Raw genomic sequence first — 24,924 nt, 5'->3', positions numbered from 1 at the left:
CTTGGAGATTAGTGATGACACAGAATGCCAGTGATGGATTGATTCAGCTTTTAAAAATGGTTTTCTGATCTTAATGTCATCCTTTTCCTGACTCTCATGTTTTGAGTGCAGATTCACTGCTGTATTTACCTGTACTATTGTAGATGAGCTTGAAATGCTGTCTGAGGCTCGAGCACGTCTGGCGAATACCCAGGGAAAGAAGGCCAAGAGGAAAGCCAGGGAGAAGCAGCTGGAAGAAGCTCGGTAACTTACATTTGGTTTCATATCCTGGGACTTCTTTTTTTCACTCTACACTTTAAATCATGTGGTGTTACTGTTTCTTTAGACGTCTTGCTGCTCTCCAGAAAAGACGAGAACTTCGCGCTGCTGGAATTGAGATCCAGAAGAAAAGAAAAAAGAAGAGAGGTGTGGATTACAATGCAGAAATTCCATTTGAAAAGAAGCCTGCCCCTGGTTTTTATGATACATCAGAAGAAAATTATCAGTCCCTGGATGCAGATTTCAGGAGACTGCGTCAGCAAGACCTGGATGGAGAATTAAGATCGTAAGTGTGTGTTGTTATAAGGAGGGAACAGCGTATTTGAAAAAAAAAAAAAGCAACCCATATGTATGTGTGTTAAGTCCTGGAAACATAGTGTGGGTGGGAAATGTATTTTCCATGGGACAAATACAAGTGCAGATGGTTTCTGCCTTTTCAGTTTTCTGAGTTTTATCTTTCCAAAGGTCTAGTTCACCTATTGTCTATGATCACATTTTTTCTTTCCTCTAGTTCACCTTTTATCAGAATAATGTTTCTCACACATGTTCTTGCTCTTTAAGTTGAAATGTTATTTTTTTGAGGTTGTTTTTTTTAGCAGTTTATTTGCTTGTGTATTTAGTGTCCTTTAAATAATAATCTTATTATGATTGCTTATAGGAGTAGATTTGTAGTATTACTTCTGATGGAGTTGTTCTTATGTTAATGTCCTTAAATGCTTTATTTTTCCCCATCCCCCCCAAAATCCCCAAAAGTGTAGTTGAGAAGTTAAATGCCACTCTTGGGTACATATTTAATCATACAGTTGCATTTCCCACTGCTGGCAAAACTGCTTTTTACTGAAAGAGTCCAGTGCCATGTACAATTTGGTTTATTAACTCATGTGGTGTTACTAACTGATTTTTCTGCATGGCTCTTTGTTCAGAGGTTCAGGTAGGAACTTCAGACTGAAGTTTATGATTTCACTGACTGCCTCCATTGCTGTTTGAAGGAAATGCCATTTTTATTAAAGACTGAAGAGAAATTGGTTCCCACTTTCCACAAAAGAAAATGTTCACCTTCCCTTAACAGCTGCTGGAGAAAAAGAGACTCTTCAAATTCCCTTGTTTTTACTATCTAAATTCTTGGCCTGACATTTTTTTATTGATCCAGTGATCCTGTTTATTGTAGTTTTTCAGCCTAAAAACTAAATCTGTTGGCTAATTCCATGATTTAAAAGCATTACACTGCCCTGTAGTAGGTTCTGCTGCAAGATCTGCAGATCACATCTAATCACCCAAAAGGTGCTCCACTCTTCCTGCAGTGTTGTATTTCAGCATATCCAGTGTTTGATAAGGATACAGCCTTTTTGCTCTTGGCTTGTTTGCTTTGCTTTGTAGCTGCTCTGTGTGTTCTCACCCAATTCTGTTTTCCATAATTACAGTGAGAGGGAGGGAAGAGAGCGCAAAAAGGACAAGCAACACATGAAACGGAAAAAAGAGTCAGACCTGCCCTCAGCTATTCTGCAGACCAGCGGAGTGTCAGAATTTACCAAGAAAAGGAGTAAACTGGTGCTTCCAGCTCCTCAGGTGAGATGTTTACTGATGATATAAGTTCACTAAAGCAGTGCTTTGTTTTATCAAATGGATCTCATAGTTATGTTGTATCTTACTGTGCCTTGGGATTTTCTCTTTCAAAGATATCTGATACAGAACTTGAAGAAGTTGTAAAAGTTGGCCAAGCAAGTGAGATTGCACGGCAGACTGCTGAGGAATCTGGAATCACAAACTCAGCTTCCAGCACTCTTCTCTCTGAATATAATGTAACCAACAACAGCATAGCTCTGAGGACTCCCAAAACTCCAGCAGCCCAGGACAGGATCCTGCAGGTACAGTATAAATGTGCAGGATGGGTTTTAAGTTTTGGAGCAGGAGTCAACTTAGTAGAAGGTGTAATTGCCAGAGAAACACTCCTTAGATCATGTACAGTATTGGGATTTGAAGCAATCCCAATCTTCAGGACACACTGAAGGGCAAAGAAGCAGATCTGTGTGTATTTGATCAATTTTCACTGTGTTTTGAAACATTCTGATTATTTTTCTTTTAGTCATATATTATTTGAAGCTTTTAACCATTCTCCTGGGGTCTTGCATAATTTTCCCTTCTCTTGTGTCTCTCAGTGCTGAAGATGTATGAGTTCATTTCCTTAAAACAGTGCATTTTATGTTGTCCAACTTTTATTTCAAATAACAGGTATTAATTAACTGCAACAATACAAGAACATTTGCATAGCACTTTATTGGCTTAAAACTTAGGTTAGCCAAAACCTGCCTTTGCTACCTCTGATTGCCTGGATTTTTTAAAGGCTGGTTATGTTGAGTAACATTTTATTGAGTGTGTGGAAATGGATAAATTAAATCAGTGCAGCTAGTGTATAGGACAAAACAAGACCCCAGAAATCCCACTTCAAAATAAAAAACCCAAAAACCCTCTTAGCTGGCAATGAGCTGTATTTCAACAGTTCCATGATAGGAGAAAGGAGAAAGTTCCTGGCTCTGCACATCATAACCTAAGTCTGTACAATGTTTGCAGGAATGGTCAGGCTCACCTTCAAATGGAGTTTATTATAAATGTCACAGCATTATGCATATACATAGGTGGATTAGTGATCTTCTGGGAATATATTTGCTATTTGCAGTAGTATAATTAGCTCATTTTCAGAAAGACTTAATTCTTCACTGTGATAAGGAAAAATGAAATAAAGAAGGGGGCTATTCATAAAAGCCTCAGTTGAGTCATGGACCAAAAATCTGAATAGTGACCATGTCTTTTGGAACATTGTCTTTGAAGTGCAGTTTGGATAAAGGTGATTGAATTCAGGTTTCAGAGTTCAAGTGTGCTCTTTCCTTTTAAAATCAGGATTCTTAGGATTACTTGAATGTTCAATCACTAACAGATCTTGGAGATTTATGGAGTCTGGCAAACTGAAGGAAGCTGAAACAATAAGTAACATACTCAGTTTTGCAACTCCAGTTTATAACATATTTTACTGGAAATGAAGTTCAAATGCCTCTCAGTGGAACAGTAGGGTTTATAAATACCAGTGTATGGGTGTTAAAGCTAAGAAACTTTAAACATTTTCCACAAACTCTTCAGCTGTTCTTGCTGTTCTGCTACTGAATCTGTTAACGTGACTGTGAATGTCTTGGTGAAGCACTGCTTGTGTTGTCTGTTACACAGGAGGCCCAGAATCTGATGGCTCTCACAAATGTGGATACTCCCCTGAAAGGAGGTCTTAATACTCCCTTGCATGAAAGTGACTTTTCAGGGGTAACACCACAGAAACAGGTTGTTCAGACTCCAAATACTGTGCTTTCCACACCTTTCAGGTAAACACACTCCTTTTCTGATGGGTGCCTGGGTGGGCATGTGTCTGTTTGGAGGGGGATGAACAGAGCAGATTTTGATGTGTAAAATGCTGTCATGATTAGAGCTTCAAAAGAAAATCACTTATATTTCAAGCCCATGTTGTACAAGTTTCTCCTTCTCTGTGTCTTTAGAAAGCTCAGCCATGTCCTCTTCATCTGTGTTCGTACAGCTCACTGGAGTTTTGATCCAGAATGTGGCTTTCTGTGGTCTGGAGCAGTATAAATTATTCTGGAGTAATGCAGGAGTAGAAATAGTAAGCTGGAGTGTCATTCTGTATGTGGATCCTGGCCTTTCCAAAGTATTACCTTGGAGTCAAAGATGTGGGAGGTCCCTCAGCCAAACCCACACTGAATTTTTGAAAAGCTGAAGTAAATATTTTATAAGCCATATATATCCAAAATAAAATATTTCTTATATTGCCAATCTAAATAGTACAGAATTGCTGGTTTAACTCTTAGAGTGAACAAATATATATCCCACAAATGTCAAATACCATACAGCTAAAACATGTTACAATTGGTACATTTTGTGTGTCAGGTTTTTCCACTAGGTTCTAATTTTACTTGTATCATGTTAGTAGGAAAAGTGGAGAATGAAATAAAAAGGACCTTTATGGCAGCTTTTCCAAAGCAGCTTTATTTTGTTCAGAAGCTGTGTGTAAAATTCCTGATCTTTTAATTAAAAGAGCAGTTCCAGCAATGAGTGCTTTTTTGTAAAATCTGTTGGTGTCAGTGTGGTGCAAAATGAATGTAGAATTTGACCTGGAGTGATCTGGCTGTTGATTTGCGTTATTTTATATTTTAAAAAATAGAGATGCTCTAATTTTGTTATTTGGGATTTTTTTATGGTGGTTTTTTTTTTTTAGCTTCTGAAGTTCAGGTTTGCACATGTAAATATGTTCCTGTGGGTCAACTTGGCTTGCTTGCAGAAATGCTCTATCAGTGGGAAAATCCACGTCCTTGAGCAGAGGGAAAAATTAATCAATCCATGAAGTAGCCCCTCATTCAAGTAGTAGGTTATTGGGATAGAGAACAATATTCCTTCCTAGTCTAGAGTTGAAGCAATTGTGGCCGAAAAAATTTAAGACTTAATCCATGTTGCCTAACTACAGATGCTTAGAAGTAATTATTATAATGTAATTGCTTCTTCAATAGTCAGTGAAAGTGAAGAGGCATTGTAGGATGATCCATTCAGTTGCAGCGTAGGACAGCTGTTGGGCCAGATGATTTCAGAGTGAACGATTTGCCCAGGTGGTGGGGAAATCAGAGCTTGCAATTCAACCCTAATTACTGTATCCCAGAATAATGCCTGGTGACTGGATAAGCTCTTCTTTCAAAAGCAGCAGTGGGAGTTTGTGTTGGTGGAGTTCCTGAAGCTTCTCTTAAAATGATGATGTGCCTAGATTTCAGCTTGACAGGACCTTGGTTGCACCTTGATAGTCTTAAACAATTTATTTTTAGTATTCTTGTAATTGCACTTTACAGTTTGACTGCCTCCCAAGAAAAAAATAAACTCTAGATTGAATGTATAGACTGTGTTTATGTAGCTTTTCCCAACATTCAGACTTCTGTAAGTAGAGCTCTTTAGTGAAAAACTAATGACTAATTGCACTTCACTAGAACACCCTCTCAGGGGTCAGAGAGCTTAACTCCTCGAGGAGGACTGACTCCCAAACCTGCACTTGGCACAACTCCTGGGAGAACTCCCCTGCGGGATAAACTGAACATCAACCCAGAAGAGGGAATGGCAGATTACAGTGACCCATCCTATGCAAAACAAATGGTAAGTAGTACTTAAGAAGTGGAAATCAATGCTCTATTAATTTTCAGGTTTTTAGTTCTCATCTACTGAAAATAATTTTATTTTATACTAAATGTTCTTTCTTCCACCTGTCTACGGGTCTGTCCTCATCACATAATAAAATACAATCTTTATTTAAAAGAACAGAAGTCTTGCCGCTTAGAATGGCTTTCATTGTGCTCCGTAAACACACTAAAATTGTTTTTTGAAGAAGACATAGTTGAGTTTCCATCCTATTTCCATCTTTGAAGCTGAGCAGGAAATGCATCTTGAGCAAAGATTCATTTTTCTTGCAATCCTACACAATCCTCAAATTCCTCATCATCTTGACTTCCTGATTTACCTACAGGACCTTTTCATCAGTCTGCCGTGTTGACAACACTGAGCTAAAGGAGTTTAATTTTTGCCATTAGGAGCACTGGGGTTTGAGATGTTCAGAAATCTGAGTCCCATCCAGATTCTTTCATTACCTTTGGCAACAGATGTTTCCATTCTTGGAGATTCAGCCAGATGGGCTCTGCCAATTAGACATGGTATAAAAGGGCATATACCTAATAGGTAGCACCTTGAGAACTCCTTTTATGTGGCTGATTCTGCAGCCTCAACTGTGGCTTTGAATATCTCCCACCTAAACTATCGTCAGTTTTCTTTTTGGCCTAGCTAAGATATCTACTCCAAGTGTTTGCCATGTTCTCACAAAAAAAAACCTCTTCAAGTTCAAAATTCCAGAGCTCCTCTTAGCTTGAAGGAGAAGGTTTATTTAATGTCCTTATACTTTGGTTCCCTCTTAGCCTTTCTATAGTGAAAGGACTTTTTACTGCTAGGAGGGAAACTGAGGCTTCAAATCCATGGTGGACTCCCCTGCTTTCCAGATCTGGTGGTTTCTGGCTGAGGTGGCCAGGGAATAATTGGTGTGTTGTTCCTGTCTGTTAATGCAGATTAATGGAGTCTGACTGTGTTGCACTCAGGGTACTGCACTGCATTCAGAGTATGAATCCAGAAGCATCACATCTCCCTGCTCTTCCCACAGGAGAGGGAGTCTCGGGAGCACCTGCGCATGGGGCTCATGGCCCTCCCTGCTCCAAAGAATGACTTTGAGATTGTTCTACCTGAAAATGCAGAAAAGGAGCTTGAAGAACATGAAGTAGATGAAACCTTTGTAGAAGATGCTGCTGATATAGAAGCCCGCAAGCAGGTCAGTGTGTGAGATGTGGATGGTGCTTTTTGTGTAAAATAAGATGTGTTCCTTGTATGGTTCCCATTGTTTCACACTCCCTCTCACACAATGGGAGAGGTATAGCTTCTACAGGATAGCAAAGAAAAAATTTACCTGTTTTCTTTGCTGCTCTCGGAGTATACACACACAGAGGCCAAATCAGTTTCCTCTCTAAATAATTTTCTTAATTTCTTAATGTTATATATCACATCATTTTCTAGCATGAAGTCCCTAAGAGTGCCTATGTCCTACCTGCTGTGTTTGTCCCCCAGAAGATAAAAATTCAATTAAAAGCTTTTTTCTACAGTGGCACTTGCTTGATTTTAAGCACTTAAGAACTGTGCTTTTTTCAGTTTCAGGTTATTCTCTCAAGGTTAAAAGTTGCTGTTTGTGAAAGGTTAGACAGGTATATACAAATTTAGGCAAGCTGGTAGCACACAGATAAAAATCTGCCATGCAGGGAATTGGCACCTGTGGCCACTACAAGAGGGATTACGCAGACAGCCAAGTTGTGAACGGGTCCCTGTTGTTTTGGTTTGGTTTAGAATCAAGGAAGGCTGGATAAAGTACAAGCCTAAATTCTGCCAGTTAAATGGCTGTACTGGCCAGTAACCAGAGACACTTTAAATCTTTCTAAAAACAGTTCATTTTCTGTTTATTGCGAAGCCTAAATTTTGTGTTACAAATCTCTTTCCATTATATACCTTATATAAATATACATTTTTCATAAAAATAAATGAGATTTTTGGTTCAGAGAACTTTTTAACAATGGCTGTGCCTTGACAAGTGAACAAAATATTTTTAAAAATCCTATGGTTTGATCTTTAAATCGGATAAGCATTTTCCAGAATTTGATTCCTCATGTGTCCTATTTGGGGAGGAACATGTTTTATAGCTGTATTTGTATGTCTTGTGCATACATACCCTAATAAAAAGTCTGAATAAATACAAGTAATGTATGTGTGTAGCACAGAGGAAATCTGAGTTGTACCATCATACAGAGAAGAGCATGCTGCCTTCAAGTGAGGATGTGATGTGCTGGGATTAGAACATGGAAGATGTTGTGTTGTTCCTGAAGTTCCTGATAACACTGGCTTTTCATGTTATTTATTGCTTGAAAGTGTATTGTAAAGAGAACTCTCTCCTGTTTTTCCACTTTAACAAGTATTGTTTTAGCGAAATACCTACTTTATGTCATTGAAGATGAGAAAGAGAGTCATGGCTGCTAATTTAAGAGTCTTTCTTTTCCTGGTGGATTTAATGTCTGAAGAATTAGAGCAGCTGTCACACAAAGAGAAATGTGTAAAGAACAAAATCTTGCTGCAGTTGAGATTGAGGGAGAATTTGATGCCTGGAAATGACTTTTGAAGGTCTCTTTTCTCTTGGAGTTAATCTGCTGTGCTCTTCCCATTCACTTTAGAGGCAGTGAATTACATTGTCATCACATTATTTAGCTATGGCTTAGTAACATGAAGTCTGTGTACTGGAAGGAATCTTTGCTGCAATAATCAATTAGTTTTTATATCACATACATTCTTAGGCAGCATCTGATTGTGTTAACAGTGGCTGGAGTAACACTTGGCTTGTTTGTTTAGGCTCTCCGAGAAGCAGAGCGTGCCAAGGAGCTGAAGAGAATGCACAAAGCTGTGCAGAAGAATCTACCACGGCCCTCAGAAGTAAGTGGAAACAAAATTCACTGTTAAGGAACAAAAACTAAAAATAAAGGCTGTAGCCATTATAGGAGGAAATACAGTCAAAGGAAATCATGAGAGAGTGAAATTTTTGACTATGCTGATTTTCAGGAAACTTCCCCAGCAGAGTTGCCATGTGGTATTTTTTCTGCACAGATGTTGAGATTGCTGCATGTGTCACAAGGGTTTTGGCACCTCCACTGGGGTTTAACTGATACATAAAATTCATATTTGAGTATTTAATATTTTTGGTGTATATTATATTTATAAACTTTTTTATTTCTGGACAGGTTAATGAAACAATACTGAGACCCTTAAATGTGGAACCACCCCTAACAGACTTGCAGAAAAGTGAAGAACTCATAAAGAAAGAGATGATTACCATGCTTCATTTTGACCTTTTACACCATCCATTTGGAGAACAGTTTACTGGTAAGAAAGGCAAAGGCCCAGGATTTGGAAGCAACAATGCAGAGCACATGGCTTACTTGGAACAAAATCCTTATGAGAAGTTCTCCAAAGAGGATCTCAAGAAGGTGAGAATTGTGTGGCCTAAGGAGACCTAAAGTCTCCTTAGGGCATAGTTCTGTAATGCTGGGGAAAATGCCTGCACAGAATTCAACTGGGAGGTCTCCAGAGGGTTGTGTGAGGGCCTGTAATCATAAGAGTTGTTGGGGTTGGAAAAGACCTTCAAGATAATCAAGTTTGATCATTAACCCAGCATTGCCAAGCATTAAGTAAGGTTTAGTTAGTAAGTAAGGATGATTTAAGTGCACATTCTGCTTTCTGTGAGCTGTTAATCTGGCCTTTCAGTAGAATAATGAGGATACTGTATTTGCCCTTAGACATTGTCACTGAGATACAAATTTGAATGTTTTGTGATTGTTTATCATTTTAAATAAGGGTAAGAGCAATAATATCCCAACAGTTACCAAATTCTACTTTGCCATTTCTGTACATTGCTGTTAAATCATTGAGGCATTAACCAGGTGTGATACCCACCTTCTGCTGCCTCTGAATTTTATTAATCCAGAATTACAAAGCCGTGCAAACTGAATAGGACAATGGTAGTCAGCTTGTACCTTGGAGCAGCAAATCAAGTTGTTTAATTATGTTTGTCAAGCTCAATCCAGGCAAGCTGTGCTGGTGCAGAGCCTGCTGGGCTGTGGCAGCTGATCTTGCAGCCATACCTGATCCAGAAGTGCTGAGCAGGCAGATTGGGCCATGGCTGGCTGCAGTGAGTGGGCGGCCTGGGCACTGTGTCCTGTTTTGCATTGTAATCCCAAGTTAAACAGCAGCTCTGGACCAGGGTTCCAGTTCAGGGTGTTCATTTATTTAAGCAGCTACAGATGTTGCCTTTTGCTGCCAAGTGACAGATAGGCAATTCTGTGGTTTAGCTCTTTCAAAGAGCTTCACCTGTGAAGCTGTGCCAATAACCTTTGACCAAATGCCTACAGGAATAAAAATGAGTGAAAAGAGCAAAATCATGTGCCACCAAGTTGTCTGTCTCTTTAGACTTGTCCTCTGACAATACCTGTTGTATCTTCGCACCTAAATCCCTTATTCCTTTAAGATGACTCTAAAGATACACAAGCAGATTTTAAATCCATGTTCTTGACCGTATCTGACCAATGAATGTAGAGCCTAAAAGGAAAAACACTGAACAGTATGTACTTCCAGTTTGCTGTGAAATGAAAAATTATACTTCAAGATCTCTTACCAGGAGACGTTAAAGATGGAAAATACAGTTAGATCATGAATTTTACTGTCCTGCCAGTGTCAGATTGTTCCCTGAGGAATGTTCTCCAAGTGCTTTCTATGGTTGTTTTGAAGTGCAGCAAGAATCAGGTTTGCTATCACTTCCCTTAGAGACTATTACACGGTCCAGTGGTTTTTTGTCTGGAAACTTTTCTTCAAAGTCCCTGGAAGTTTTGTCTCCTAACTGATGGGCAGAAGTTTTTTGCATCCCTGCTCCTACTTGCTCTCTAACGTTCAGCACGATATTCCCTCTTGTCTAAAATCCAGTTCAAACCAAAAATTTTTCCTATCTCTGTGATCTGTGTGTCTGGGACTTGTTTATTTTATTTTACTTCATTTGTTTTTAGAACATCTTCATCCTAAAACCCTTTCATAAAATACTCCTTTCTTTTCCTGATGTGCAGTTCTCTTTTGGGAAGGATTAGCAGTGGTGCTAGGCAGGGTGTGCTGAGCTCCTGGAGCTGGGAAACTCTTCTGGTGCCACAAGTAAATACCCTCAAGTAGTTCCTCACAGTGTACTAATCTTGGCTAATTGAAATTTATAGCTTTAGCTTTGTCAGGTGTGGTTGTGTTACTCCTGTTTTATCTGTCTTGACCATCAAGAACATGTAATTAATTTTCTTTTCCCCAGTGTCTGTGGAATCATCTAATGTGGTGATACCTGAATTTCTACCTGGTCAGTGTGCAGTTACAAAACATAACAGCTGCTTGCAGTAAGATAGCTACTGCTGATAGGGAAATTTGTGCTGCACCTGTAAATGCTGTTGAAAGAGAGGACATGGACATGCTCTTGAAACCAATGAAATCTAGATTGGCCAAGATGCTTCAGTCTTTTAGTTATTCATAAAATCAGAAGGACCTGGGTGCCTGTGTAGTTTTGTGGGCCGTGCTCTTTGTCAGAAATATTAAGAGTTGTGAGACCAACAGGAATCTCTTCAGTTCATTGTAAACTTTGTAAACTAAACTGGAAGCAGCAGAGTGCTCATATCTCACCAGTTCTTCAGCCACAGAACGTGTTAGTTACAGTCAGGGTTGTGTTTCCTGCAGCAGAGCTTACACAGCTCACCCGGGAATGTTTAGACTTGATTTTCCAGGTTGTGTGGAGAAGGGCAAGCAAAAGGAAATGAAAAGTGATTTTTGTTTCATAGGACAGCTGCTTCTGTCTGTACCGTTCTCCCTCCCCTCAAGGTCCCTGCTTTTATCTCTGTTCTTGTGCAGCAGGATGAAGTATCTCGCTGTGCCACAGCTTTCATTAGCCACGCCACAGTGATGTCAGGTTTGGCCAAATTATATAAAATGAGGGATAGTTGTGCTGTGAGGAGCCTTCTAGCCTGGGTTTCATTTGTAATCTACAGCATCTGTGTTAAATTTCATAGTTAGCTTAACCTGATGGTGAGCTTTGAGTATGAAAAGAAAAGCTGCCCCCATGAATTGCACGCTGAAGGTTTGAAAAGAAGAGAAATTTCTTTGTATCCTGTGTATTGTAACTTCAACTTCTCTCATCCTTTCCAACAGGCACAGGATCTACTGGCACAAGAGATGGAGGTGGTAAAGCAAGGGATGGGGCACGGAGAGCTGTCAAGTGAAGCTTATAACCAGGTGTGGGAAGAATGTTACAGCCAAGTGTTGTACCTGCCTGGACAGAGCCGCTACACAAGGGCTAACTTGGCCAGCAAAAAAGATAGGATAGAGTCACTGGAAAAGAGACTCGAGGTCAGTGTCACTTTTTTCTGCCTTTTGCACCTCCTTTTTTTTGAGTTTCCTTGTGGTTTTTTTGGATTTTTTCCTTTGTAGGAGTTCAGTCAGGTCTTTTGAAGGGATTAATTTGAAAAGGTTGGTTGTTGAGGAATTTTCCTAGGGAGTTTACAAATGTTGTTGAGGTGCTTAAATCACCTTCTCTCATCTTTCTCCTTACAATATCCCCACACAGAGAACTCCCACACAAAGTTTCTCTCTACGCTAATAGCTGTAACATAGTTCATCCACTCCATTCTCTGCTGGAGAAAAGGTCAGGTTCTGCTGTCTGTTAATTTCATGTGGATTTTTTGATGTTTTCTTAATCTCTACTGTGAGTGGATCAGATCTTTCTCGGTTTGCACTTGATTGTGGCCAGTATGAGGAGAAACCAGAGAGAAAGATGCTTTAAAAAAACATCTCTGTGCCAAAGTTCCTCTCAAGTTCTCTTTCCAACTCAATGTTTGGTTTCTGACTGACTGTTACATACATGAAGGTTAGATAGTCTTGAATTCTTGCCAGGCTGGCATCTTTTCCCAGTTCGAGATTCCCTCCAAAAAAAGAGAACAATGAATGTTTGTGATCCCATTTCACTTTGACACTGATTTCCCTTGCCCAGTCCTCTCTCTAGATTTTCACCCAAACTCTCCATACAAAAAACCAAAAATAGACAAAGTAAGCTGGTCTGAAAGTTTCTTCCCACAGAACATGTTTGTTCTGACTTGCAGTAAGTCATAAATGTTTTCTAAAATACTGCTTTAGCGTAAAAGTCTCTCTAAATTCTGCAGGAATCAGATTATTTTTTTTTCCTATGGTAAAAGGAAACTTCAAAAAAAGGTTTTTTGTATTTAACATTAACATAGCTACAGTAGCTAGAAGTAAACCTACCCGAACAGCTGCTACCCCAGAAATAAGTAGAGAGGCCAGAAAGGCTGAATTTTCCCCTGATTCATACACATGAAATACAACGTGAGTGTGTTTTTTGTGAAGTCTGTCAGTCAAGAGCGTTGTCCAGGTGCAGATCCCGCAGTTGATAGCCCAGCTCCGGGCCAGGAGCAGTTCACCTGCGTGTAGCCCGGTAGTAGGGGTTAAGTCTGAACTCCGGAGCTCCTGTCGTGCTGCTGCTCACCCAGCAGAGAGCACCATTGCCCTGCCCAGCGCTGCCTGCCAGACTCTCACTTGCTCTGCTTTCCCAATCCCGTGTGGGAGCTCAGCAGCAGCCTGGCCCTGCATGGCAGCGGGGCCTGGCAGGCAGCGCGCCAGAAGTCAGAGGGCTGCACCTAATTTGTGTACAAATCCTTTTGAAATTTAAATATCTTAGGTCCAAAACGACATTAGAAGGGCGTTATTAAAGTTGCAAAGTCAAACAGTCCAAGTTAGGGAATGCATGAACAGCCTTAATTTGCCTGTGTATATGCTTTTTGAGACAGCCTTTAATTTCATGATTGCAGCCTAGTTTTTCCACAGACTCATTTACTGCACAGGGTGGATGGTACTTGCTTAATGAGTAGCTCTTGAATATTTTGTTTTCTCTTAATTGTTTGGTGTGTGGCCCTGTGTCTTTATCCTGTGCACTGTTTCTGCAGTCTAAATCGGTTACTTCTGTGTGGGCTTTCTTGTGCTGTTGATTTCTGTCCTTCTCTTCCCAATATTTGAATGAGTAGTTGGTGGTGGAATGCATATTAAGGATACTGAAGCAAAGTAAGGTCAAGTTTATAATTTATCAAACTCATGTGTGTTTGTTCTAAATGGTCTTTGCTCTGCAGTCATAAGACAGTCACCCAGGAAGCAAAATACAAATCAGAGGTCTTGCCAAAAAAAAAAAAAAAAAAAAAAAAAAGGAAAGGTTTTATTTGCTGCCAATTTTGCATGGGTTTCTGTGAAAGACAATTAACAAAATCTTGTTAGCTGTGTCTCATCAGGCTGAGGAAGGTGGTCCTGCTCCTCTGCTCAGCCCTGTTGTGTCTGTTATCAGTCACTGCAGTCATGAGACTCTGGCTAATGTAGCTACATCCCCTGGGAGATCAGAGTGCTGCTGGATGAGACTGGTGGCTTAGTGCAATTCCACACACAGTCCTGCTCTCCCATTTTCCTGTGTTCCAAAATACCACCTCAGTGGGGCCGCAGAGCCCCGTGCCTGCAGGTGCAGTGAGCACTGTGCTGCCTCTCACAAGTCACTGCTGTTAAGTGCAGGTGGACTCTGTGCAAAGTTAAATTTGACCTGAAAATCTCTCCCAAGTGTGTGCAAAATGCAGTTTAGTGCAGCTCTGTGGCTTGACCCTAAAAGGCCCTTCCTAAAAGGGAAGCATGGCTTTTTAAGCATAGCTCACCTGCTGACTCGTTTCTTAAACAATAAATAAAAAGCATAGCAGTTTAATGAACAAATGAATATGCAATAAAAAAGCACAGATTTTTTTTTCCTGCCCCATTATCAGCAATGACAAAACCCACCTTCATTTTAATGTTTTTCCAATTAAAATTGTCTGAAAGCAATATCAGTTGAAATAGATATTTTAATGGGAAGTATCAGACAAGCTTAATGAAAAGCAGGGATATTAGATCAGCTTTCGGTACCCCAAGACACTTGCTTGTATTCTTAGCTGTCTTTGTGAGAAGAGAAGAACTTGTAAAACAAAGTTTACCAGCAGCAGTAACTGATGTTGGTCAGTTTTGGGGGCTGCTTCTTCCCATTTATAGTGCACTAAGATTTTTAGGGGGAAAACCCACGAGAGTGTAGTGATATTTGGCACAGCTGCACATGGGGAAGTCACTGTCTAATACTTCCATATGGGGCTGCTGACACCCTGCAGATCCTGTGCAAAAAACCCAAGCTGTTTCTGGGTCTGTCTTCGTCACTCTGAGATTCCTGGCTGGATTGATGGTGTGGACACACACTCATCTTCCTCTAATTGTCCTGTTCTCACTGCCTGAGTGGTTTAGTCGTGGCAGCCTATGTTGACATGACATTTATCTTTCTCAAATGGATGCTGATATCACAAACAGATTTGTGCTGTTATTGATGAACTTGAGGAGGCAAAGTGGAGCCGTTGTGGAGAGCTTCTGTTTGGCTGGGTATCCTGTCCAGGCATCATCAGTAATGCACAGCTCATCAGTAGTTCTGATGTTGGAGTGTACTGCTGTGTATTAGTAATACTTTTCATTGCTCTGTTTTGAGGATTTTGGACTCCTTGAATGTGTTACTGATGTGGGTTAAGAATGTTAGAGGATTGGTATGTGAACTTTCTTGCATTACAGATAGGGAGTTTCAGGTCTATGCAAGTGAATCCCTGTGCCCTCAGTATGTGTCTTTGGTATACCTTAGCTTTGTGGAATTTTCTGATCTTTCCAGTAGCTTTAGAAATCCAGAGTATTTTTCCAAGGCTAGGCTACACTGCAGAACAAGTGATCTCAGAAATTGAAGTTGTCTGATGCTTGCAGTTGTGTTGAGTAACTGCTTCAGTTCTCTGCAATACCTTTTGCTTCCTTCTCTTCAAACAATACATTTATAAAGAAAAGCATTCCTACTAACATATGTTAAACTGGGAATATTATAAGATGAAATGAGATAGTAAAGGCATCTATTTAACAAGCTAGTTGCTTCTCTTTGTAGTTCACAACATAGAAACTTCCTGCCATCTTTATTTTTCCTTTGAAGACAGTTAATAAAGTTGGCTTGCAGAATACAAATACTTTAATTGAAATTGTGGTAGTTAACATTATCATTTCAGTTGATTACTAAATTATAAATGCTATTGGAAGCTTACAGATGAAAAGTTCAACATACACTGTGCAAAATCTATGTAAATTACCATATGCAAAATCTAGTAAATTAACTATTCTTTGCAGTATCCAAGATACATCAAGGTGATGATTTGTCAAAATGTTGATGTTTGCTTTTAATTGCAGCCCAAGTCCTCTGAATTAGTCCAGATTAAAAACAACTTCCTTAGGTGGAGTTTTATAGGATACATGGTTTACTCTGCTGCAGGGTGTATCACTTTAGTTTATTGGACATTGCATTTAATTTCTCTCTAGTTTGTGTGCTAAAGTTCGCAGTTTCTTTTGCATTTTCAGGTGTGCTGGTGCTCAGAAAGCACCCATAGAAAATAAGAGATTTTATAGGACTAGGAACAGACAAATTACTCACAAAACTAAAATTAGGAACAGACAAATTACTCACAAAACTAAAATACTGTGAAAATCCTGAGTAGCATTTCTTTTATGGTCACATGTTTTATTTTGTCCTAATGTCTTGCATTTATGGAATACACTTTTTTTAATAAGGTCTGTTGGGAATGTAGTTGGCACCAGAGGATGACATCAGAAGTATCAGGGGTCTTCATTGTCAGATTGTTCAGAATCTGGTAACTTAGCATGCTTAGAAATAAAGTTCAGCATTGACAAAGCTCTCATTGCAAAGGCCTTTGCACACCCTCACTGTCCAGAACTGAGTGCTGCAGGATCACCATGGAGCTTCTGATGTATTGAGAATGAGCCAGGCTCTTTGCCAGGCTCTATTGCCTGAGCTTCCCCACAACCTTGTCAGCCTCTGGAAGAGTCCAGTGCAGGCACTCTGGTTGTGCAGGAGTGGTGTTTGAAGGTAATTACACTGTGCTGGCTGCCCTGTGACCTCACCAGACACTGCAGTAACCCATGTTTGCTTGTGGTTAATCAAAGCTCTTGGCCTCTGGTGGGTGTTGCTGTCTGTGATCCTAATGCAAGGTTTTTCTTTCGCAGTGAGTGGTAGAGAGTTTCCAAAAAAGTTTAGTAAAAATTAATTATTCATTTTTCGTCATAAACTATGCTCTTCCAGACATGCTTCTGCTGTGATTGAGATAGGATCCTTGAATCATTAAATTTGGAAAAGACCTCTAAGATCACCAAGTCCAGCCATCAACCTTATATACCACCGTCTTGTTCACCTCTAAACCATGTCCTCAAGTGCCATATCAGCACAGTTTTTGAACAGTTACAGGGATGGTGACTTCACCACTTCCCTGTTCAGCCTGTTCCAATGCTTGGCAACACTTTCCATAACAAAATTTTTTCCTGATATTTCTTTCTAATATTCCTTTCAAATTGCACCCCTGATGCAATTTGAAACCATTTCCTCTCATCCTGTCATTTGTTACCAGGGAGAAGAGACTGACACCTACCTCAGTACAACTTCCTTTCTTTGTAGGGAGCATACACGGGTATCACTCATAAAACTGCTGGTCTTACAAGCAGTTCTAAAATAAAAATCTTCAAAGTGGACTTTAATGTCATGGCTGTAGATCAACAATTTCTACTGACTTACACAGTAACTTTCCTAGATTATTCTAGTTCTAGTTGGATGCTGTGAGCCCCTGTAGGAACATTTGCTTTTCATATACCCTGTATTGTTTTTACTCAACAGTCACAGCAACTCATGGTGTTTGAAGACAAGTCATTATAATTTCTGGAACATGCTTCAGGGGGAGCATGCTCTTGGGTCATTAGATTTGGCTGTGAGTAGAGAAAACAGTGTTCTGCAGATATCAGTAAGTCATAATGGTACATGATCTACGTGACAAAGTACAATATAGGAGTTTATCTGGGGCTCCCCTATTAAACTGGGAAAAGGCAGCTTTATATTGCTATGCAAGCTCTGAACATCTGGTCTAGTTTCACTTGGGAAGTTGTAGTTGCTTACCAGCAGTGCCTTAAATTGAGGATTTTTTTAAAGTGAATCTTTCCATAAAAAACTTTTTGTGATTCCAGTCAATTAGAATGAATTTCTTCGTTTCATGTCTTGCCAGCTACAAGCTCAGTCCCTCTTTGACTGCTCTGATCCTGATCAGCACCTTTACTTCATGATCCTCATTCTCTCTCCTACATTAAGTAGAGCACCTTAGTGGAGGTGAGGTGTTCAAGGCCAGGTTGGGCTTGGAGCAGCCTGTTCTAGTGGAAGGTGTTCCTGCCCATGGCTGGAGGGTTGGAATGATTTGATCTTTCAGGTCCCTTCCAACCCAACCCGTTCTCTGATTCTGTGATCTTTAGTGCCACAGCAGAAATGTGAAATTGTGTCAAGCCCATGGAGTGGTTTTGGTTGATAAGCTGAGCTAATGTTGTTTAATAGATTGAGGCCTTATTGTTCTACACTGGATGTGCAATTTTGGTTTGATACTAACTCCAAGCCTCAGTTTCTAGCAGTTACATTTTACTGACTTGGGGGTAACTCAGGCAGGGCTCTACAGAGAGTTTTTGCCTGGTCAAACTCTAGACATATATAAGAGTGTTTCAGCCCAAAAATGGAGAATTCCATCCAAGAGCTTGGAACTGAAAAAGCATTTTGAAGTAGAGAAATTAATGACTTTTTTTCTTTTTAAACATGCTATTGTTGAGTGCACCATAAGCTTGTAAAGGCAGATGACCCCAGTATGGCCAGAGAATTCTGTAGTGTGGGGGTCCTTGTCCCTGGAGTGGTTGGAAGTGCCTGGCCTGGAGCACAAGCTGCTGTTGAGCTGAGCGCTCTCACCCCAGACACTGCAGCTGAGCCAGCACGAGCCAAGCTCACAAACCTGCCATTCCAATTAAGTCAATCCACCTCCTGCCAGTAGAACTGAATTTGGGAGGGCCACGTGTGGGTCTGAGGTGAGGAAGGAAGTTACAGTAACATTTAGAGTAGTCCTATGTATGTTCCAGGAGTGCTCTGCTCAGCCGGCGTAGCTGAAGCTGGCAGAGGATTTCTCTGCGCAAGCGAGGCAGCTTTGTGATGATGTTGATTCTCCAAGGTCACGGAACAGGTTGGTTTACTTTGACTGTGCCTCTGCTCTGAACATGCAGCAGTTTTTCTTCCATGTTTGTTTAATCCATCCAGCGTGATTAGGAAGATCAATTAAAAGACAAGAGAGCTTAATGCTGTTCAGGGATTACCAGAAGCTCCACATTAAAGGGAAGGAAAACAAACCAGTCAGTACAGCGGAAAAACCCTTGGAACTGAGGAGGAGTGTCCTCAGTAGACCTGGTGAGATGAGAATTCTGAAAATGCAGTTTTTAAGGCAATTGAGCTCTTCCTTCCACAGGGTCAGTTTTTCTTAAATCTTTCCCAGTGGATGTTTGTTCTCATAAGGAGTCCTTCCCTGTCCTTCGTTGTCCTTAGTTAAACCTTACAACTAACATCTAAAATTTCCTTCCCAGATTTAAGTCCATCTTCCTTTCTCAGTAGCAGTAAGAACAGATGTATTTTTCACAATTAACTTTGGGTATTTAAAGCAGGGTGTTGTGTCTGTCTTCTTTTTCTCTTTTTTTTTTTTTTTTTTTTTGTTAGGCAGAGGAAAAACAAATCAAACAAACCCCGGTTTTCCAGTCAGTCTCCCTTTTCTAGATCATGTTTTATAAACCTTTGGTTATGTCTGTTGCTCTTTTGGCTCTTTTGTCTGCTGCTTGTTTTGGTTTCTCTTCCTTGGTTCTCTGGTGCAGTACTGAAAACTGAACACCACTTTACGAGTCATGGGGGAAGCTTTTACATCGGAGATTTGGGATGGGATAAGGCTCTCACACTTGCCTTAACATCATATATCATCTTACCCCGTGTCTGTACATGCTGTTCTCATTTTGCTGTTGCTGGTATAAAAGTCAGCAGAACCAAAGCTGGCCAAGGAATAGTACAAAATAAGTAAGTGGAGAAATCTTTCAAATGTCTTTCTGTGAGGTTCAGGGGGAAATGGTTGTCAGATTTTACTCAAATCTATTTCTTTGCTTTAAGCAAATAATGTAGACTACTGTTTAAACACACCTCTTCATAACTGCTTGGAATTTTTAGCTTGGTATCTGAGCCTTAAAATTTTATGAAGCTTGAACTGAAATTATATGCAGTTGTTGGCACTAATGCAGCAGTCAGCAATTTTTAATAAATAGTATTTGTTACAAAAGCTGAGACCTCCTTTTGACCTTCTCATAGTAGGTCCTAAAATTTTGTAGTTGGGAGGGAGGGGAAAAGGTGGTGAGTGTTCACATTTCTCCCTAAACAGAGAAGGAAGAAGGGGCTGTTATTTCTGGTTTTAGAAACTTGGGAGGCTTTTTTCTTTTCTTTTTCTTGTTTTTGTCTTTTCACAGCAGTGAGGCCTATGATAATCCAAGATGGGAAAGGAACTGAAAAGCAATATGGGAACATATAACCTAAGGAGCTCTAGTAGTTAAGAGTCCAGTATCCAGACCAACTCAGAAATACTAAGTCCAATTCTCTGAAAATTTCAAGAGTGCTTAAATAATCAGGGTCTGATACGGTAATAAGTATTAGACTTGAACTAGCTTTGTTAGAAGCTTTAAATCTTAAAATGGTTTATTATATCTTAACACCTTACAATAGTACACACTTGGGGTGGGGTTGATCTACCCGGTCTTGGATAACAGTGTCTAAACAAACAGTTTGTGCTCCCATCACCATCAGTGAAGAGCCCTTCACTGAGGTGTTTAATCTTGTCCTGAGGCCCTGGATCAGATGAGCCTTGCCCTGGATTTCTCTCCTGATGACAGAAGGATCTCCTGTAACAAACACAGATGTTGATGTCTAAAGCCGAGCAAAGTGAATCCCAACTGAAGAATGTAAAAGTGTGAGACCAAGCCAGTACTGCCACTGCTGCTGGTGCTGCTTGGAACATGGGGATAATTCAGGGCTTGTGACCAGTGCCCTGATCCAGTCTCTTTTCTGTATGGTGGGAATAGTGCTGATAACTCTATTTATGCCCTCAGGTACTCAGTGTTTAACATTTTATTAGAAAATTAGGTTTTTGACAGATCATAGAGTCGCAGAATAGTTTGGGTTGAAGGGGGTTCAAGCTCAGCTCATTCCAGTCCCCTGCCATGGGCAGGGACACCTTCCACCAGACCAGGTTGCCCAGAGCTCCATCCAGCCTGGCCTTGGACACTTCCAGGGATGGGACAGCCTCATCTCCGGGCAGCCTGTGCCAGGGACTCACCCTCACCCTCAAAGTAAAGAATAAGATCTTCACTCAAGATGACAGAAGAGTGGAACTTCTCTAAATGGTCTTTTTTAGCTTGCTCTGAAGAGTGACGTTGTGATAGGAGTTTCCTTTCATACCATCCATACTCTACATTGTCTGTAATGCTGGGAGCAACATGGACAGTTGATCTTTGTTCCATCAGGCCTCTGTTACAAACAAAATTCTGTTTGCCTACGCATCCATCTATTCCATGATCTCTAAATGTCAGTGGTGCTCAGCACACATTTTTCATCCAGGAAACAGTAATTGGAAAATAGTTCATTGACCGCACAGCTGTATTTGTTGTTGCAGTAATAGCATATTATTTACCAGTGAAGACATTTAAAGCTTTCATACTTTTTCATCAGAGAGTATCCTCACAAATCCCTAATCTATTTATTTAATTTTCTCTAGATTTATATAAATATTGAAAAATAGGCGCCTTTCTGTATGCTTAAAGCACCTTGGGCATAGCTTAAGTCTACATTGCCAACAGAGTTTGAAAAGCGTAGCAGTCTTCATCTCTCTCCCCAGGAGCAAACTAGACAGCTCAGAAAGTCAAATTTCTCTTTCACTCACCCATTAACAGTTTTCTCCCTTGACCATTCACTTTGTTTATCTCTGCACCACCAACTAAAACTGTTTTAAATGAGTGGATAAATTGTTAAGGAGTAGGAGGGCACGTTACAGAATCCTGCAGCTGTGTAACAGAGGGTACCTCAGTACAGTTGGAAGGCTGATGAAATGCACTTTGCAGTAGCTTGGTGTGTGAGACTGTGATGGCTGACTGTAGTTATCACTGTGAAGGGCAGATCCCTCTTCAGTAGTTCCTTCCAAAAGGAGTTCTGTTTTATTGGTAATAAATGATGTACTGGATACTTGTAGCAATGAAAAAGGTGCTGCATTTTGGTTGATTATTGGTAATTTCTTTGTATGTGAGAACATTCACCAGCAAAGCTTTGATTTTTGAAGAAATAAGGCAAGGATTGGTGACTCAAACGCTGTGGTTCCGAATTAGTCTTTTATGCTTTAATACTTGAGAGACTTTCAGATCGTATTTCATGTCCTGCACTAATATATCATTAAGTGTGGCAAAAATCAAAATATGAGAAGTTTGGTTTTTTTCTTGAGCTTGGCATTCTTCACACAGTCCTTTCTAAAAAAATTATTTTGTTTTGTTGGGTTATTCTTTTAAGGAAGTAGCATTAAAAAAGCCTCAACGAGGAGCCTTATGTCCCTGTTCAGAGATGTGAGCTGTTGCACCTCTCCACAGTTGTGCTCAATGGTGGAGGCATGTTTTCTTTCTTGGTTTCATAGGATCATAGAATGGCCTGGGCTGGAAGGGACTGTAAAAATCATCTCATTCCACCACCTGCCATGGCAGGGACACCTTCCACTATCCCAGATTGCTCCAAGCCCTGTCCAACCTAAACTTGAACACTTTCAGGGATCCAGGGGCAGCCACAGTTTCTCTGGGCAACCTGTGCCAGGGCCCCACTCTCACAGGGAACAATTTCCTCCAAATATTTAATGTAATCTAATCCTCGTCTGTAGTCCATTTGTGATTGGGATTCAGTGTTAAAGATTTCTTTGATGCCTGGTGGATATTTCATTCTTTTAGTGCTCATATAATTTTACCCCAGGTGGAAAAATACACAAAGACTTCTGTTACCTTTGCTATTTATAAATGTTTTATACAACATTTATAACATATTAGCACAAACATGTTTAATTATTGGTGTCATGTCCCAGTTGACAGAATTTTGTAATTTGTGTCACTTGTCTGTTTATGGATTTTGTCTGGATTACAATTTTAGAGCTATATTATTTCTTTTATAAAGATTTTAATCCAGAAGTCTAGGTTGTTGTAAAATATACAGTATGATTATTTTAATAGAAATCAAAGAACTTGATCAACTCAACACAATTCCACAGATACATTTTTACCTTTTTTTTCCCCTCTTGGCTTTTGAATTCTGGGTAACGAAAACAACTCTTGGGTTCCTTCTGGCAGATCAACAGAGGCCACATGACCACTGAAGCCAAGAGGGCTGCCAAGATGGAGAAGAAGCTGAAGATCCTTCTTGGAGGTTACCAGTCTCGAGCAATGGGGCTCATCAAGCAGCTGAATGATCTGTGGGACCAGATCGAGCAGGCCCACCTGGAGCTGCGGACCTTTGAGGAGCTGAAGAAACACGAGGATGCTGCAATTCCTCGGAGGCTGGAGGTGAGATTGCAAAATCCAATACCTGAGGTCAGACACAGGCACCTCGTGGAAAAGATGTTTTTACAAGGCATGAGCTCTGACCTTTACAGCCTGAGTTGGTATCAAGTCTTTAATGCTCACTTAAAATTATACTTTTGGCTGTTACCAGATTCATCTGTCTTTTACTTCAATATCAAAGATTCTGTGATACACATATTAGAGGCTGGGACTAATCTGGCAGTGTGTTCTTTAACTCTGGGGTTTTTTTATTTCCTTGTGTGGTTTATTTTATAAGTCTTCTGCAATGCATATCAGCATAACTTCCATCTCTCTCTTGATTTGGTTTGTTTCTTTTTTTGGTTTGTTTTAATTACAGTTAGAGCTTTGGGTAAATTTAAAACTTGTCTAAAATCTCTTTCTTCCTTAAAAACCAGCAGACTAAATGCTGGTATGTACCTGAAATCACTACCTTGGAGCCACTTTTCTTAGTTTAAGGATCTCCAGGATATTCTCTTTTTATTCAGCTAATGAGACAACCCTTAATCAAGACTCAGTCCTAGGTTTGAACCAGCACCAGCCTTCCTTTCCAAGGAATAAGTGTTTACCTAAGCACAATTTTTATTGTAATGTGGTTTTCCCAGAACGGAGGCTTCCATTGATACTCTCAATCACTTGCTAAAAAAAAGATAAAATGCATCCGTTCTTAAAACTGATTTTGTGAGGATGATTTAGAAATGCTGATAGATGTGTTTACAAACTCAGAAGTGATTAATTGATTAAGTGAAAGATAACAGTTAAAACATATTAAATCGCTTGATAGCTGCTAATAGCACCTGTTTTTAGTAAATGGCAAGGTTCCACTTTGAAATCTCTCCTTTTGAAGCATTTGATCTTAGCTGCTGTCAAAAACAGGATGAGCTACCTGCCATTTGAAGTAAGACAACTGTGATTCTTGATACTTTACATCCACTGCTCTGTTTTATATTTATATTTAAAGTAAGTAATTTCAACAATGTTCTGTCTTAATTCTGAGCTCTTCCTCTGGAGGAACTAAAATACAGCCTTTGGTAATGACCTTCATGGATGTGACTGGTGGAAAACTGACTGGTTGTTTAATGATGTTTTCCCTACAGTGTCTGAAGGAAGATGTGCAGCGACAGCAGGAGAGAGAAAAGGAGCTCCAGCAGAGATTTGCTGACTTCATGTTGGATAAAGAGACTTTTCAAGCAAAGTATTAAAGCACAAAATTCCATCTGTCACTGATGTAACATTTCTAAAGTGTGCAGATACTTTTCCAGCAGCTTTTGCCAGCAGTTGCAGAAATCAAGTGTAGTCTGCTGTTTCCATCTTGTCAAGTTTTGTTCCTTCAATGGACTATTCCAAATGCTCTGAGTTTGAATAGCTCTGGCCAGTGTTAAAAATGGGATTGAAATGTCTAAACTTCTATTGAAAGAAAATAAAAATCACTCTCGTATGATTTTAGCCATGTCTTCATTTGCTAGGGTTATCACGTTATTCCTAGGGTTTTACCTGTCTTAAGACCTGTAAGATACAGAATAATGTCTTTTAAATAAATCTGGAATGTTAAAAAACAATGAAGTAATAATGTCTGTCTTTTAACTAAAATCGAATCTTCCCATATCCCAGCCCTCCCTTGTGTTTCTGGTCTTCCCTTCCCCCTGCTGCTGCCTTTATTTTTCCATTACTAATTTGTAATAGGAATTACCTGTGCAGGATAGTTGATGTCCACATAATAAATACCATGTTCCCAACTCTTCTCTGTGCCTGTGAATAAACACTCCCAGTTTTATCTTGGTGCTCTAATGGTCATACTGGCATAATCTCCCCATCCTGGAACCATGGCAGGGATAAATTTTATAAAGACGCCCA

General features: G+C 40.0%; 1 protein-coding gene across 1 annotated transcript in view; it reads left to right on the top strand.

The window, feature by feature from the left end:
* Positions 1 to 24,629, top strand: part of CDC5L (cell division cycle 5 like) — a 31,017-nt gene extending 6,388 nt beyond the window's left edge. The window contains exons 5-16 of the mRNA XM_041480891.1: positions 144 to 243; positions 326 to 544; positions 1,680 to 1,824; positions 1,935 to 2,123; positions 3,475 to 3,623; positions 5,283 to 5,445; positions 6,494 to 6,658; positions 8,275 to 8,355; positions 8,661 to 8,906; positions 11,644 to 11,841; positions 22,843 to 23,055; positions 24,168 to 24,629. Of these exons, the coding sequence (XP_041336825.1) occupies positions 144 to 243; positions 326 to 544; positions 1,680 to 1,824; positions 1,935 to 2,123; positions 3,475 to 3,623; positions 5,283 to 5,445; positions 6,494 to 6,658; positions 8,275 to 8,355; positions 8,661 to 8,906; positions 11,644 to 11,841; positions 22,843 to 23,055; positions 24,168 to 24,272 (1,973 nt within the window). The 3' untranslated portion in view covers positions 24,273 to 24,629. The remainder of the gene's footprint in view (positions 1 to 143; positions 244 to 325; positions 545 to 1,679; positions 1,825 to 1,934; positions 2,124 to 3,474; positions 3,624 to 5,282; positions 5,446 to 6,493; positions 6,659 to 8,274; positions 8,356 to 8,660; positions 8,907 to 11,643; positions 11,842 to 22,842; positions 23,056 to 24,167) is intronic.
* Positions 24,630 to 24,924: the final 295 nt, after the last annotated feature.

The sequence above is a fragment of the Pyrgilauda ruficollis genome, unplaced genomic scaffold (genome assembly GCF_017590135.1).
Source record: "Pyrgilauda ruficollis isolate IOZ18807 unplaced genomic scaffold, ASM1759013v1 scaffold54, whole genome shotgun sequence".
Classification (NCBI taxonomy): Eukaryota; Metazoa; Chordata; class Aves; order Passeriformes; family Passeridae; genus Pyrgilauda; species Pyrgilauda ruficollis.
Note: the sequence above shows the minus strand (reverse complement) of the source record. Positions and strands in the feature narration are given on the sequence as shown.